The 16499-nt window shown below is 36.7% G+C and overlaps 1 protein-coding gene across 15 annotated transcripts in view; it reads left to right on the forward strand.

Moving 5' to 3' along the window:
• Positions 1-16499, forward strand: part of EP400 (E1A binding protein p400) — a 50473-nt gene that overhangs the window by 16853 nt on the left and 17121 nt on the right. For 8 of the 15 annotated variants that reach the window (XM_026058752.1, XM_026058750.1, XM_026058743.1 and 5 more), the window contains 18 exons: positions 1177-1284; positions 2024-2217; positions 2411-2588; positions 3275-3411; positions 3786-3955; positions 4455-4629; positions 4991-5127; positions 5760-5946; positions 6874-7040; positions 8142-8296; positions 8821-9057; positions 10128-10292; positions 11255-11422; positions 13486-13589; positions 14379-14677; positions 15415-15617; positions 15705-15874; positions 16070-16266. In XM_026058752.1, the coding sequence (XP_025914537.1) occupies positions 1177-1284; positions 2024-2217; positions 2411-2588; positions 3275-3411; positions 3786-3955; positions 4455-4629; positions 4991-5127; positions 5760-5946; positions 6874-7040; positions 8142-8296; positions 8821-9057; positions 10128-10292; positions 11255-11422; positions 13486-13589; positions 14379-14677; positions 15415-15617; positions 15705-15874; positions 16070-16266 (3151 nt within the window). The remainder of the gene's footprint in view (positions 1-1176; positions 1285-2023; positions 2218-2410; positions 2589-3274; positions 3412-3785; positions 3956-4454; positions 4630-4990; positions 5128-5759; positions 5947-6873; positions 7041-8141; positions 8297-8820; positions 9058-10127; positions 10293-11254; positions 11423-13485; positions 13590-14378; positions 14678-15414; positions 15618-15704; positions 15875-16069; positions 16267-16499) is intronic. The other 7 variants (XM_026058741.1, XM_026058742.1, XM_026058753.1 and 4 more) reach the window with 4 other exon arrangements.

The following is a 16499-nucleotide window of genomic DNA, read 5'->3' on the forward strand; positions in this document are numbered from 1 at the left end:
AAGTTGTAACAGTTAGTTTATGGGATGATGATGGATATCTGTACTTTGTAAAGCAGTTCATATACTTAACTAGTTGTCAAGCAATGTGGCTTGAGAAAAAGTATTTCTCCATGCATCGTACTTTAAAACCTCACACCAGAAGACTCCCAACCTAAGTTCTATGTGCCCATGATAAACATTTAAAAAAAAAAGTGTATCAGATTGACCAAGTGGTGGTACTTGTCTGTCAGCGTAATGAGTTTCATCAGAACTCTGATTGTGAGCAGTGCTGCTTCTTCCCAGTTAGGGATGTGTGAGGAAACATGAAAATTGTATCAACTGTTTTGAGTATCTCAGGGTTTTGTGGTACACCTGATAAGTTTGAAAGGGCCCTGAAGTGCTGATCTTGGAGGTATAAATACTTGAAAGGAAAGGGGCTTTTAGGGACAACAGTGCTCTGGCTAGCAGTCCTCTTCCATTAGCAACATAGCAACAACTGCTATGCAGAGCTTGATGTATGCAAAGTATCCCGTAGGGATTGTTTCAGTTATCATGGTAAAAACCTTGCTGATTTTTAGTGGCAGGGTTCCCATTAAGCTAGGCCTGCTCGGCAATCAGTATTCAGTTTCCAAATCCGATTGTTTGGTCTGTTTGGCAGCTTAGTGGCTGCAGCCAACTGGACAGTTGGAAGCATTATAACTCTTGGCTAGTCAGCCAAGTTCCTAATGAGGGTGTTTCCTGATTGATTGGTCAACAACAGCTTGTACATTTCTGCCTCAACAGACTAAGCAAGCGATCGTGGAGATTCTGTGGTAGGTTTGAGGTACTACTCCGATTAGAGACTTTGAAGTCTTTGATTGTCATTCAGCCACTCAGTTGGATTTGATGCCCCAACCTTTCCAACCACTACCTTACTGTGGGTTTATATAGTGAGTTTATAATACAGTAGAAAGCAAGCTGGATGAGCAGACTACTCAGTCATGCTGCAAGTCTCAGTGTAATGCAAGTGTTCTCCATAATCCAGATCTTTAAATAAATATTGTCATCCTCCAACTAATAATTACCTCTTCAATTAACTTCTGCATAGAGGACTAGTGTGTTATGTAATAGTCATGGATGTCATGAGGTTAAAAACATTGGTATTGATGGTAACAAGGTTTTGATATTTTTAAACTTATTTGCTTTAATGATTTCTAGCTGAATTGCCTTTGGATGATTTACTAAAGATGTACGAAGGTGCCTTTGCAGAAAATTTTCACTGGCCCCAGCCTAAGCCCGACAGTGAAGAGGATAGCAGTGAAGAAGGTAAGTTATTTTTTGTTTAGAAGAAGGTGCTGACATATAGGGTGAAATAAATTGACTGATGTTAGAGCCTCTTTTACAAAGACAGTTTGTACTAGAGGAAAAAAAACACTGAGCAAATCACATTTTAAATTATTCTAACTTTTAAGTGCAGAACAATGTTCTGTACAAGAACAAATGGAAAGTACGGTGGCTTTCTGGCTTAAGTATTTGGAATGAGTGTTAGAAAAATTAGATTTATTCCTGATATTGCTAAATATTTTTGGACAATCATCTGTGAAGAATTTCTTCCTTTTCTTTCATTTCTCAATGTGTGAAAAGAGGATAATATTTGCCTGTCTTAAAGTCATGATGTGTGAGAGAGTCTCAGGAACGGTACTGAGCCATAGAAGAGCCTCTCTACACTGAATAAAGTGGCATACTTCATTGCTAGCTAATATTACACAGTTGCCATCTGTTCTATACTAACATGATGAAAGAATTGTAGATTTGAGGGTAGATTTTAGGAAATATGAGAGGACCTCCCTAGAAGTTGTAAAAAACTAATGATCCTGTTAGCCTGGCTAGTGTTGAATATCCAGAATGTGTTCCTGTGTTTAAGCTATTTTCATTTCATATTTTTAAAAGTTAGCTACCTCCTTTTAGATCCCTATCTGAATTCTAGCCATCTCAATTCCTTTGTGTAACTAGTTTGTAACCTTATGTTTATTTAAAATACCAGTGTAATTTTTCTCTCTCATAGAAATGGAAGACCATATCTCTGACAGGGAGAGTCCTCAGAAGGAAGTTGTCCTCATAGACTCACTTCTCAGCATTGACCAGTACAAGGGTATAGACAGATCCAGTCCCCCAAAGAAACATATGCGAGACATATCAGAAGTTGCTGCTGCAGCAGAAATGCTGTTACCTAAAGGCAGCTCAAGGATAACAACAGCGGTAAAACTCCTTATTTCCTGCTACTCTGTGTGTTTATTTCTACATAAAGAATGCCTTCCTGTGATTTGGCAGATTTTAAGAACAAATTAACAATAAATATTTTTCTAGTTACTGAACTGTAAAATAGGTACACTTTATGACACAGTCCTTGAGTTTAAATCAGAAAAAAAGTATCAATTCATTCTCGTTACAGGTAAAATATAATACTCCATCCCTTTTGTATGGGCCTCTCAGAGAATATCAAAAGATTGGGCTTGACTGGTTAGCAAAGCTCTACAAGAAGAATCTCAATGGCATTCTGGCAGATGAGGCTGGGCTTGGCAAAACGGTGCAAGTGATCGCCTTTTTCGCACACTTAGCTTGTAATGAAGGTAACTTAATTTACCTCTCACAATTTTAGACAGGTGCTGGGCCAGCGTTATCTTTGTGAATCGTAGCCTTGGGTCAGTTTTTTCTGTTGATTTTTGTCAGACTTTAGTTAGCATACACAATACGATTATGTTAGAAAAACCTTCTTATATTAAATGTGACATAAGGGTGCCTTCCTGCTAAGTATACTGTTTGATCAATCTTCTGTTACCTTCTAGGTGACAAAGTCCTTCAGAAGCCCCAGTTCACTAGTATAAAAAATATAAAAAATCTTCCCCAATTGTTTAATGACCAGATGGCCCCAGGTGGTTAAATTCAAGGATTGAATATAAGCAGCTGGACATCTGTGCCTTGTATGTCATCTCAAGTATCATTGGTACTGTTGTAGCCAGATTGCTTTGACAATATAAGTAAAGCAAAGCTTGTTGTGGAGGTGTGGAATATCTTTTATTCAACCAGTTGGTGTAATTGGGGGAAAATTAGTTATTAGGTACACAAGTTGTACTTTGGGTCTGTAAAATGACAGAATAGATTAGTCATTAAAATAGTTCTATTTGTGTTGTTACTGGGTCTCACTTTTAACAATGAATTTAGTACACTGCACTTAAAAAATCAGGAGAGAAGACAAGTCTCATGAATTATCATGAGTCTCTTTCTATTGCTAACTGCTGTGTTTTACCTTCTGTAGGTAACTGGGGTCCTCATCTTGTTGTTGTACGGAGCTGTAACATATTGAAGTGGGAGCTGGAACTGAAACGCTGGTGCCCAGGGTTGAAAATTCTTCTCTACTTTGGTAGCCAAAGAGAACTTAGGGCAAAGAGACAGGTACTGTATTTTGTAACTTTTACACTGCTGTATTTTGCATTTTGGATGGTGAGAATCTTCCCTTAAGCTGCATTTATCTTTGTGTTCCTTATATCCTGCTATAAGAAGTTTTTAATACTGTAGGTTGCTTTGCAGAGATTCACATCTGTCAGTTTCCGGATTTCTGGTGTTTTTGGAACTCTCTTGGTCTTGAGCAATACATACAATACTTAGCTTGCTTTCTGAACTGACTGTAATTCAGAGACCAAGACTGTCTTTTAAAGTGCTTTGGATCATAATATTTTTCTGTTCCTAATTAATAATTAGCAGGTTGTAAGATACTTGAGAGTTCTGCATTAGCTTTTCTATCTAACTCTTTCTTTCTTTTTCTGTAGGAATGGATGGAACCCAACAGCTTTAATGTGTGTATCACTTCCTACAAACAGCTGTTCAAAGGCCACCCAGCATTTATGAAAATGCGCTGGAAATACTTAATAGTAGATGAAATGCAACAAATAAAGAACATGACGGAGAAACACTGGGAGGCACTTTTCAGTCTCCGAAGGTATGGAGTAGAGCATTTTGCTATTGGAAGTGGGGGTTTTTTTGTTTGTTTGTTTTTTTCTTCGTGTCCTATCAGTTTTCCTGTTCAAGAGAACTGTATGAAAACTCACATTTGGGTTGCCCAAATTCCTGTGCTATTTACCAATGCTCACTAACTAGAGCTACCTTCAGTTGAAAGTCAGGATTCGGAGGCATGCTCAGCATTTCATGCTTGCAACTAACATACCACTAGAACTCTTCTTCGCTGATACTGTGTGCTTCCAAAAAGATCCCCTTATATGTTGTGATACTTTGCAATGAAGAAGCTAGCTTGATAGCATATTAAAAATTAAAAAGATACCTATTCTAGATTTAATTTTTTTAACACTACTTCTTATTTCTTCTGTGTATCTGACAGTCCTAAAACTACAGTAAATGTAGTGTTTGAATATTCGTCTCCTTTTCATAATGATGCTATCTAGGTGCTATATTGGTTAAAAATCTTCTTTTATTATTCACAGTCAGCATCGTTTGCTTCTGATAGACACTCCTTTGCATAACACATTGATGGAGCTGTGGACCATGGTACATTTTCTGATTCCAGGAATTTCCAGACCTTATCTAGATTTTCCAGTAAGAGCAGCTAATGAGGAAAACCAGGATTATTGCCATAAACTGGTCATCAGGTTACACAGAGTATGTTGTTATTTTTTCTCATCTTCCCTACTACAGTGGTTAAACATGACTGATTTATTAAAATAAAAAGTGGTTTAACTCAAAATTATTGGGCTTCCTTACTGCTTTGGTCAGTTTGGACAGAAGAGTATAGATAGAGATTTCTTTTAAAAATAATACATGGCTTAGATTTTGAAGCATGGCATGCAGAAATTAAAGAACAAATAACACTTACACAATGGTGTGCGTAGCAATGTAATTACATATCGTATATGAGGTTTATCATATTAAATGCATTTAGATGTGAGTGGGTTTAGCTTCCTCTTGTAAAACTGCATCTTTGAAGTGAGAGGTTTTTTTTCTCAATTATGAAATGTTTTAGATGATTCAGCCATTTATTTTGCGAAGATCAAAGAGAGATGTTGAAAAGCAGCTAACAAAGAAATATGAACATGTGCTAAAGTGTCGTCTTTCCAGTCGACAAAAAGCTATGTATGAAGATGTCATATTGCAACCAGGGTAAGGAATTAAAACAATAGATGAAAAGCGCCCTCATTTTTGGTGCTTAAGCAAGATGATAAACGATTGTCATGATTGGGAGCGTTTTAATGTTTTTCTGAATTTTTCCATCATGACTAGTGAATAGAATATGATTACATTGTAAACTAAAATTACAAGCTAGTGTTGTTATGAGCCTAATGGCAAACATATACATTTAACTCTAGAACCTTTAAATCAAGTTATAATGGTCAATTTTGTCATTATTTTGTTATAGGATTTGTAAAGGTGTTCTTTATTACATAAAACCTAAAGTGTCGTCCCCCTCCTTTACCTGTGGTATCAAGTGGTTTGTGATAGGTGGAGGGATGAAACAGAAACAAAAAAATGTGTGTGGAGGATAGGAAGCTGGTTAGGTTGTATCAGACTTTAGGATAGCACTGGTCCCTAAGTTTTGTGTTTCCAAATTTGTATTTACTACAGTGCTACTTAAGATACTCTGGAAAGACCTATATAAAACCTAAGCATGTATGAAGATTTTTGCATAACACACTGCACTTCAGATTCTCACCTTGCCAATTTAAGGGCGTCTCTTTATGGTTTTATAAAAGCTGTGCTTAAATTGATGTATTTCTGTACAAATTATTTGATAGAACCCAAGAAGCCCTCAAAAGTGGGCACTTTGTCAGTGTCCTGCATGTCCTGATGCAGCTGCAAAGGATTTGTAATCACCCTGATCTGATAAATCCTCGGCTTTCAAGTACCTCTTTTGTATCAGAAACACTGGAATATAGAACGGCGTCTCTGGTACTGAATGCCCTAGAAAAGGATATTTGGAAGGTGAGTAAAAAGAAAACTATTTTTTCTTAATGCCCTTGTAGAATTTCAGTATTTAATATTATTTTATGATACATCATCAGTCTATCTGAAGTTTATAAATAGAAAGAATGCAATATTCCGCAGCCATACATACCAAGTGCATACTTTCTGAATCTCTTTTTCTTGATAGTAATTTGAGGTTTTCAAGTGGTTTGTAGTCAGTAATTTTTCATGAACTATGTGGTCAAGGAGAAACTAGCTTTGCTTTGCCTCATACTCATGTCTGAAGGATTTTTCCTACACCAAAACCACTCTGGGTAGCACAGAGCATATTTACCAGGCTCTGTAATTTTTGTTCTGCTTTTGGTAGCTAATGAGAGCAGGACCTTTTAGTACACTTTAGTTAATTAATTAGTACACTTCTGTTAATTCATTTGAAGTACTGCTATTTGTACTATCGTTAATGTTCCCCCTCTTTGGGGTAAACAAAAAGAAATAATTTCATTAAAGAGAAGGATGAATGACAGAGCAGATGAGCCAAAATTTTTGGCTGTTCTTATTTTCCATCTTTAGTATTTTTCTACTCTCAAATGTGTATGGATGCTTTTTAGTTTGGCATTCAAGTTCCATAGACAACAAATGCATTCTAAGAGTTCAACCTGGTTCTTTGGAAATTATGGTATATGAAGAATTGTAAAATGGTGAGTTGCATTGAGTTCTGTAAGACTGACTAGTGATTTCAATTCTGTTTCTATCTATTCTGATGCTTAAAATGGGTCTACCAGCCTAAGATGTGTTTCCAAAACTTCTAGACAGTTTTTGCTAGTAGTTAATAGTTTCTTTTTAAACTTACAGCATTTATTTCAAATTCAGCATAGAAAATGGAGAGTACTTAATTGTATGTATCATCACATAAAATAATAAATCGTATTTTACAATGCTCGTTAGGAATCAGACCTGTCTCTTTTTGATCTGATTGGAGTGGAAAACAGAATGACTCATTATGAAGCACAAACATTGCCAAAACAAAAGGTTACTAGAAAACTTATTGAAGAGATCTACAGCTCCCCTCCACCACCACCCAGGCCCAACCCAGTGAAGCTCAAACCAAGCAGGTATGTACAACTGCCCTCCATTTAGCTAGAATTAAAGAAGGAAAATGTACTACTTCTGATTTGTCTACAGACTTCTATCTGTATCTCTCTATATCTCACACAAAACCTCAGACTTTTGCTTTTATTTTATTATTCAGTTGTATTCTTGTTTATCTTAAAACTATGGATTCTATTTTAATATTTTTTGAGGCATATCATTTGAAGTTTGTTTGTGGATTTCCCAAAGCTTGACCAGTAGATGAATTTTATTCTTAGAGTCCTTGTGTGAGGCAAGAAAATGTTTTGCAGTATTGGAAATGATTCTTCAAAACTGTTAGCTGTGCTTGCACTGTTATAAGAGACATATAAAGTCTTGTAACAGTAGATTTTTAAGAGTGTTTCTCTCTTATGGAACCAGTGATCTTGAAGTAATGTGGAGCTGTTTTTCTGATGAAAAATAGCTGTCTGATGACCTGCAGGGATGTTGACATTTCTCTGGAAATGGTATGAGGGCCCCATTCTTTTTCTAGATTTCTGGATAGACCATTTAAGCCATTTGCAGTAATTTTAATTCTTCCTGTATTTAACTGGATGCATTGCAGTAAGTGTTTTCTTTCTGGAGCTTAGCAAACTGATTTTGTGGCATTTTCATATGTTAAGTTTTCCGAAGTGAGTCTTGCCAACTTTATCAGCCATCTGTCAGCAAGAGATTAGCATCTGGTATGATCAGCTGGAAGTTCTTTCGAGGTCTTAAAAGAGCCTGGTTTTGGTCGTTGGTTTCTTGGATATAGGCTTTACAAGGGTGTTGCAATTTTTTTTTTTTTTAGTATTGTTACTGCTCTTGAAGTTTGGTGAGTGAAGCCAACTGTATTTTCCTGATATAGCTGTTCTTAAAAGATTCAGTGAAGCTGTAGGCTTGATTACTTTATGAAGATGTAAGTGTGATAGCCTGAGATGTATTCTATTAAAAAAACATTGACAGATTTTTGATTGATGGACTAGAATTGATAGACTATAAACTTCACCAGGGAGAAGTTTATACTTTCCACTTGCTGACAGAGTTTAATTTTAAAAGCCAAATTGTGATCTTTGTATAGGCTTTGACCTTCTTATTCTTTTCAGGTTGTTTCAACCAGTTCAGTATGGTCAGAAACCTGAGGGCCGGACGGTAGTTTTTCCAAGCACTCAAGTACAACGCACAGTGACCACAGCAACAGTAACTCAGCAGGGACAAGTACGAGGAAGATCACCCATAGCTACAGTTTCTTCCAATCAAGGTAAGAGAGTTAATGCTATGTTGATTACATAAACCTCTAAATACACTGATACAAGTTAGTCTGTTAATAGAACTCTCTTTTTCCCTCTAGCCTAATGGTCTAGAATACTAATGGCTTAAAAATACCAACAAACTAATTGCCAGTACATTTCCCCACTAGTTTGTACAGTTTGATCTGCCAGTATAATGCAAAACTAAGCTTTGTGTAACCTAACTAATAATGTATGGAATAAATATGGGACAGTTGGTATTTAAACCCAGATCATGTGTAATGTTCTGTCAAACATGGGAATTTACAGTGCTTTTGTGTATGTATTTAGCCTTTAAACAATACTTACCAAATATATAATGTTGTAAAAATAGGATGGAGTAATAGGTATGGATAAAAATCCCAGTCTGTAAGGAAAAGCCATTCCTGTAGCCATTTTAATATCCTCTCGGAAGGTTTCTCTTTAATGCAGGTTGTTTAAAACAGTGGAGTTAAAACCTCTAACAGCTTGCACAAACAAACCTTATTGATTGCAGCGGCAGCAGCACAGTTTCAGACAACTCAGGCCTCCACCAGTGCTCCAAGACACCCGCCAGCAGCGACCTTCACCACAGCAACTAGCACTGCCAATCCTGCGAAGCAGCGGGGTCAGACCACCGCGCAGGCCTCCCAGCTGGGCCAGCCCCAGCCCCAGCCCCCCTCGCACACCATCCAACAGAGTGTGCTGCCTCAGAGGCTGGTACTCACCTCTCAGGCCCAGGCACGGTTGCCTAGTAAGTGGCCTCCCCTTTCAAGGTTTCTCCCACCTTTTTACTACAATGAGGTTAAGTTACTAGGCACCCTAAAATGTGTACAGAATCGTTGTTTTTTTTTCACTCTTCTGATTAGCCTTGTTCACTACGTTGCTTATGACCAAGGAAAATCGAAAATTGGATAAGAAACAATAGAATTGCTGTGGACATACATTAGTGGTGTCAACTTAATCTCCTATTTCTGCATGTTTCTTCTGCTGGCGAGACTTCCTTCCGACCAAATGTTTTAGCTCTATCCTAATTATTCCTTTCATATTAAACACTAATCCATCTGCTAAAGGCCTCTCGCAGAGAGGAAAGTCGCTACTGTTAGGCAGAGAAAAGCAATGAGGCTTTGCTTTAAGGTTGTATGTGCACTGCCTATTAGCATGTATATAGAATACTGAGCACTGATGTATTAATTTTATCTCTGGGGTAATGCACTGCCTTTACAAAAGCTAAATTTTCATGCCAATATTTCCTCAATATCATAATAGTTAGTGCTAAATGCCTCTAACCTTTCTGCATTTAAATCACAAAAAGCTTGATCCTTGTCCCTTTAAAGCTTTTTGGTTTGTCTAAGTGCAGATCGCTTAATATAAATCATGCTTCATCAGCAAATTTTAATCTTCAGACTATTTTAAATGTGTATTTATATTGCTGTATGTGTGAATATTTTTGTCTCTTCCTTAAACTTTTCTTGATGCTCTTGAAAAGGCAGTGAAAATCACTTTAGTGTCTTTATTTGTTCTGTTACAAAGTGTCACATGAGTTTTCAGGTAGCTCTTAACCTTTTCTGCTAATGAAAATGAAGTTATAACTTCTAAAGTGTTGATGTTCTTAGCTTTTAAACAATCAGCTTTTTTCCAGTTTGTCCAACAAATATAGAAAACAATACCTGCTTAACTTTTATATGACACTTTTGATGCACTAAGTATAATTATGCATGGAAGGCGCTTCAGCACCAGTTTACTAACCAAACCTTAGATTTGTGAATATTGAACAACACCCCCCCCCTTTGTGTTTTTAATGCTTGTTTCCCTCCTTAACAGGTGGTGAGGTAGTAAAAATAGCCCAGCTGGCTTCTATAGCAGGAGCACAAGGCAGAATCGCTCAGCCAGAGACTCCTGTAACACTGCAGTTTCAAGGGAACAAGTTTACTTTGTCACATAGTCAACTTCGCCAGCTCACTGCAGGGCAGCCCCTGCAGTTACAAGGTATTTAATTCAAACCAGGGAGTTTTCCAGTGCTTAGAATGCTCAGTTTTTGGTAACTTAACTTTGAGGAGATTTTTTTCCCCCACTGCTTGTACTGTTCTGCTCTGTTTTCTGTGTGAGACAGGTATAAGGAGGTAGTTCTCACTTGAAAAATAAATGCATGTCAAATGCATGAACGATATAGTTATTTTATTTTTGTATATTGTATTTCAGTATTTTATTACTGAATATGCACCCACATGTATGCCACGCAGTTAAAATAAACTGAGGTGTTATTTTAGATAAACTATTTGATGAGCAGAGATAGACAAAACTGAGGACATTCTTAGTTTGTTCTGAAACGTTAAAGATAATGCTGTAAGATCAGTGTACCTCTGTATTTTGATCCAGATATTACCATCACCTGAATGTTCCACCTACAATATTTTTTGCTCTCAAATTACTCCTCTTGGTGTTACGTGTGTTGCCAAATTCAAAAGAACCTGGAAAACTTGATTCTCTGTGGAAGAAGCAGCTTCAGTTTTGGCCAACAAAGTAAATGGGGGGAATGTTAAGTGAGGATTTTTTTAGTTGATTGGATTTTGTTCAAATTCCATGTAAAATACCTAGATTTAGAATGATATCCTGATAAGGTGAAACTCCTCTGTAACTATGAAGACTTAGGTGTTTTCCTTCTATCAGAGATTAGGAAACTTTAAATCAGATTGGTATAATGGACTCATCTAAGAAAATTTAACATAGTTTGGAGAAGTAATGACCTATTGGTAATACTTTGTAGAGAGAACAGCTGCCTAGGTTCCTTGTCGCCTTTTGCCTTGTATGAGTGGTAATCTGTGTTTAGTTGCTTTGGATCAGATATACAATAAGCTTGATTGTTCCAGTAGTGTCTTTTGCTAGAGAACACTATTGATTCTTTTCCACTCTATTCAGTCTAATTTCTTTTTTTAACTCCTCCATTGCAGGAAGTGTTCTTCAAATTGTTTCAGCACCAGGTCAGCAGTATTTGAGACCTCAGGGTCCAGTTGTCATGCAGACAGTCTCCCAGGCTGGAACTGTTCAGAATGCTCTGAATGCTTTAGGAAACCAGCATCAAGCAGGTGTGCCAACTTCCACATCAGTGACACAGCAAGGTAGGTTTTCTAGCCTGAAGAAATGTCTCTAAATACATGTTTAACTACTAAAATCACATTGATGTATATTCCAAATTGTTACAGATAGCAATTCTGAAAGCTGAGTTCACAAGCAGGTATACTATGAGAGAAATCTCATTCCTTCTGACTAGTGATTTGCGAGTAATCTGTACTGGAGTTTTGGATAAATTTTTAGCCCAAACCTGGGAGAACTTGAAGCCTTATTAATTATTCAGAATTTCTCTTTACTAGTTCTGTCTTAGGTCAGATTTTTATGGGAAGAAGTGAGTTTGAAATATTTTGTTACTTCTTTCAAAGAAAGATCTAGGTGATTATTTTTTATACTGACAAGGAATGTCCAGCAATTTTTTCTGTTTTTCCACATTGATTTTGCTATTATCTAATTTTCTTTGCTTCTCTATCTAGTCAAGTTACTGTTTTCCCTTTCCCTCTGTAAATAGTGCTTGAGCTGGTTGGTGCCTTGCTGCAAATGTGTTCAGTTCCTTGCTTAAAAACACAACCAAGATGCTGATCAAAAAACAATAGAGATATTGCTATCTAGGATGCATTTATAGCAAAACAGCAGATTGCTAAATGATGACAAATGCAATGCCAGGATTTTGTTCACTGGAAACAGCCATCTGCTGCAATTGTCTCTGGATACCAACCAGTCCCTCAAAACAGCCTGTTACTGCTTCTTTTTGATGTATTAAATGTGCCCTTGAAGTTCATATTTGACTTTCTGAAGAGTAAACATCACATCATAAGAAGGGAGAGAAAACTTCAACAGTCTCCCAGCTGTGGGATGGTAAATAATTTCTGTCATAGTTTGGAAGATCTGTGGCTCAATGCTTCATCCTCCAGTGACATTACAGGTACTCCTAATATGGCTACAATTTACAACAAAAATTGATAATTCAGGATGTAAGACTTCTACAAAAACAAACCCACGCATCTTATTACTTTTACAATGGTAAAAAGAGTGCTTCATTAAAAAGTAATAGTAGCAAAAATGCTGTTTTCAAGTGTAAAATGAAAAAAAAAATTGCCATTCATCTTTGAAGGAAGATGTAAAGCGTATTGAAAATACTTCCTGAATTTTGCTTAAATGCCAAATAAATTCCGTTTCTATGGGTGATTGGAAACCATAATTGCTGAGCTCACATGTAGCTATGTAGTAAAATCAGATTTATGCCGGATACTGATATTAGCTTGTTTGTCTGTAATAAAAATTTGGAAAGGCAAAGCTCTAACCTCTGCTTGCTTCTCGGAGTCTGTTATTCTTAATATAAAATTTAGTGCCTGCTAGTTAACTTGAATGCAATTCTTTGTCAGTATATTGATTCACTACTAAATACAGTTTCACGCTGAGTAGTAGAAGGTTGTGCTGCTTTTCTATAACAAATAACCAGTGCTGATGAGCAATGCGTCTGGCTGAGATAGAAACCTCTATATTTTATCAGGAAAGTAACCGCTACACAGTGTCTGTTGTCAGCCACTACATGAAGGGTGTTACTGCAGTTTAGAATAGTTTACTTGTGTGTAATGTTCTCATAATATTCTTATTCAGTTAGCTGTCGGGGAAAACATTTGCTAGCAATTAATTTACAAAAATGCTCCTTTGAGATTCTGTCATATTATATAGTTTCTTGATTTTTTTTTTTTTAGGTGTACTGAATCAGTATTTTCCCTGAAAGATCTTATTAATATGATTTAATTAAGAAAAGTCAGAACAACCTATTTCTGGTTTAGCGTATTATTTTTAAATGTTAGTATCTATTGTATTATACATGCCATTCTGACTAAATTGTGGATGCAACAGATCTTTGTGAAAAGAAAAGTAAAATTCCATTGTTTTTATGTTTTGATCTTTCTTGGATCTTTGTGAAAGTTGGTGTTAGTATCTGTCAGATGCTTGACATATAGATAAGTACAAATTTGCAATACCTAAAGGCCGTTTAGACTGAGAGCTTGTCTGCACTGATGACTTAGTGTAGCTATGAAATGTCTACTTATTAAAAACAATAATGAAAACTATCTTCAAAAAAATATATAAACACTAGGTTTATCCTCAGTTTGTATTCCAGGTAGAACTGCAGTTACTAATTTGTCAGCTGGTGACATGGGAGCAGCATTAAAACCGGTCTCTACACATGGACAATCACAGGTACTTCACTTACTTTTCCTGGGTAAACACAACTTTTCAGGGTTGATACTATGTCCGTATGATAGTTGGAAGCTATAGCTCACAAAGTTGGAATTAATTAGTAGCTTTGATGATTATAGTATAGGTAGAACTAAATTTTGTCAAGTGTTTCAGGTTGACAAGTCTGATGCGTTTTCATTTATAATCCATACTGAATTTAAATTTTGGTTTATAAACTCCACAGCAGCCAACAGACTGCTTGTGCTGTGATGGGAGACAGAATTTTATAACTGGGCTATATCATAATTATGTAGTAATGCATGAATAAGGGAATCATCAAATTTTCCATATGTTTCTAACACAAAGGCAATTGGGGAAATGTTATAGATTTCTAATCTTAATGACTTTTTTAAAAAAGTTACTTGATAAGCCCATAAATGTTGGGAAACATCAAATATATATTAAATTGTACAAGAAACTGCACCTTATCAATATTAATGCATTATTTGAAATGCCCCAAATATAAATGATGAATTTTGTTTTTGCAAAACTATGAAAATGTACTTTATTAAAACTGATAAGATGTTAAATTTAAATGAAATTGACCTTTTATTTAATATGCATTGGATTTAAATGTAATCCTCAAATTTTATACAAAATTTATCTTGTGTTTGGATCCAAATAGTCGTTATGATCTAGCATGGATGGTGGTGATATAAAACACACGTGACTCTCATCCTGATAGCTTCATTCTAAAGAAATTCAAACTCCTAAGTGTTATAAGCAGCAAATATTTTTTTTTTGGCAAAGGAAACATATGAAGAAAAGAACCGGCTTCTGAAGGAGCGTCTGGACAGAATATTTTCTGGCAATGAACGCCGTTGTTCGAAAGCCCCGGTGTATGGCAGAGACTTGTTGAGTGTTTGTTCTTTGACTGGTGAAAGGAAGCTCCCTCAGCTGTGTTCCTGTGAAGATAACAGTTGGAGGTGGGCTGGCTTTGTGAACTGTTGCCTTTCTTCAAGTGCCTCCAGAGGCCCAAGTGATCCGTTGCAAGAACTGATCCTGACTTTGGTTCAGCAACAAGAATCTTTAAAGGATGTTGTTAACAGGTAATGTGTGACTGCCTCATAGGCCTTTACCACATTTAGTTACTTCCTAAATAGCTCTTTTCAAAACAGCTCAAAACCAAACAAGCCAATGAACAGGAACAAGGCTTTAGATTGATTTATTTAACAATAAATGATGTGTAATATGAACATTAAAATAAAGATTTTTTTTAATTTTAAGGTATTTGTGATAGCAATATTCAGTGCCTTATTTCTAATTCAGGTCCAAATTCAGCTGATCGTGCTTCAGCTTGCATGCCCAGGCTTTGAATTTACTTTTGACTAGGTACCTCTGAAGGCTTGGATCCAGCCAGCAAGAATTAAGGAACAGAGACTTAGGCAGAAGCTAGTGTAGCTAAAGCTGGCATTTAATGGATTGTGTGCAGAGCAAATCACTGCAGTACCTTGGGAACATACAATGCAAGTAGAAGAACTTTTTTTGAATAGTTTTTAGTAAGTCTGGTATGATTGTTGTTTTTGTGTTTGAGCTCCATCACTGAATACAGTGGTCACAATGCAAACAGCTTAACAGAAGCTATCATCAAAGCTGGTAGGAAAAAAAGAGAGAGAAAACACCAATGCTTTGAAGATATTCAGCAACCTGTAACGTTAACAAAGGGTATCTAGGGTGTTTAGACAGCAGAGTGAAGTTACCATGTTGACATGCTGAAGATTATTGCCACAGAGATCATTTTGTATGTTGTTTCCTAACCTGGTGTTTGCTTTTATGCTTTTCACAGGGCTCTCTTTGTATTGCCAGCTGCAGTTGCTGCTCCCCCGTGTTTGTATGTAGCAAATCCTCCCCCTTCGTACAGTCACAGGTTGAAAGTCCTTAAGCACAATCTTAAGCAGAAGGCAGCTCCACACTTGCATCAGTTGCAACAGATTACAACTCCACACTTGTTACAGTTCCCTGACCTCCGGCTGGTGCAGTATGACTCAGGTAAAGGAGGACATTTGGTGGTAATATTTTGGTCATTTGCTGTCCCGCAGCAGGTAACCATTATTGTTTTTCTTGTTTAAAATACAGGAAAATTAGAAGCTCTTGCTATCTTGCTTCAAAAGTTGAAATCTGAAGGGCGCCGTGTGCTGATTTTGTCACAGATGATTTTGATGTTGGACATACTGGAGTTGTTCCTGAATTTCCATTTCCTCACGTTTGTGAGGATTGACGAATATGCTAACCATGAACAACGGCAGGTAAGTTTGCACTAACAGTTGTCCACATACAGCAGTAAGTGCTCTCTACACTATAGCATGGGTAAGGAAATATGCCTTGTTTCTTACTCATTTTGAAACACTGATTTTTTTATTTGTCTTCTTTTTATTAGGCTATGATGAATTTATTTTGGTGTATGGTTTTATTTACTGCCTGCTTTTATTGCCTTTGTGTAGGAGCTGATGAAAAGTTTCAACAGAGACAAGCGCATTTTCTGTGCCATCCTTTCCTCTCACAGTCGTTCCACTGGAGTCAACCTTGTTGAGGCAGACACTGTTGTGTTCTATGACAACGATCTAAACCCAGTGATGGATGCAAAGGCTCAGGAGTGGTGTGACAGAATTGGGAGATGTAAAGACATCCATATATACAGGTAACGCTTGTAGATCAATGACTTTTCCTTAATGTACTTTAATGTAAGGTTAGTTCTTTAAAATGGAGGTGGTAGTATGTGGCGGTTTTTTCTGCCTATACTAGAATTAAAAAAAAAAAACCCTAACAAACCCCCAAACCCCCAAACCACCACATTTACAAATTCAATATTATTCTCTGAGGGCAATTTCTCTTTTGGTTTCTGAAAGCTATTTTGAAAATGGCTTGTCAGGT

This window comes from Apteryx rowi, unplaced genomic scaffold (genome assembly GCF_003343035.1).
Source record: "Apteryx rowi isolate R43461 unplaced genomic scaffold, aptRow1 scaffold_15, whole genome shotgun sequence".
Taxonomy (NCBI): Eukaryota; Metazoa; Chordata; class Aves; order Apterygiformes; family Apterygidae; genus Apteryx; species Apteryx rowi.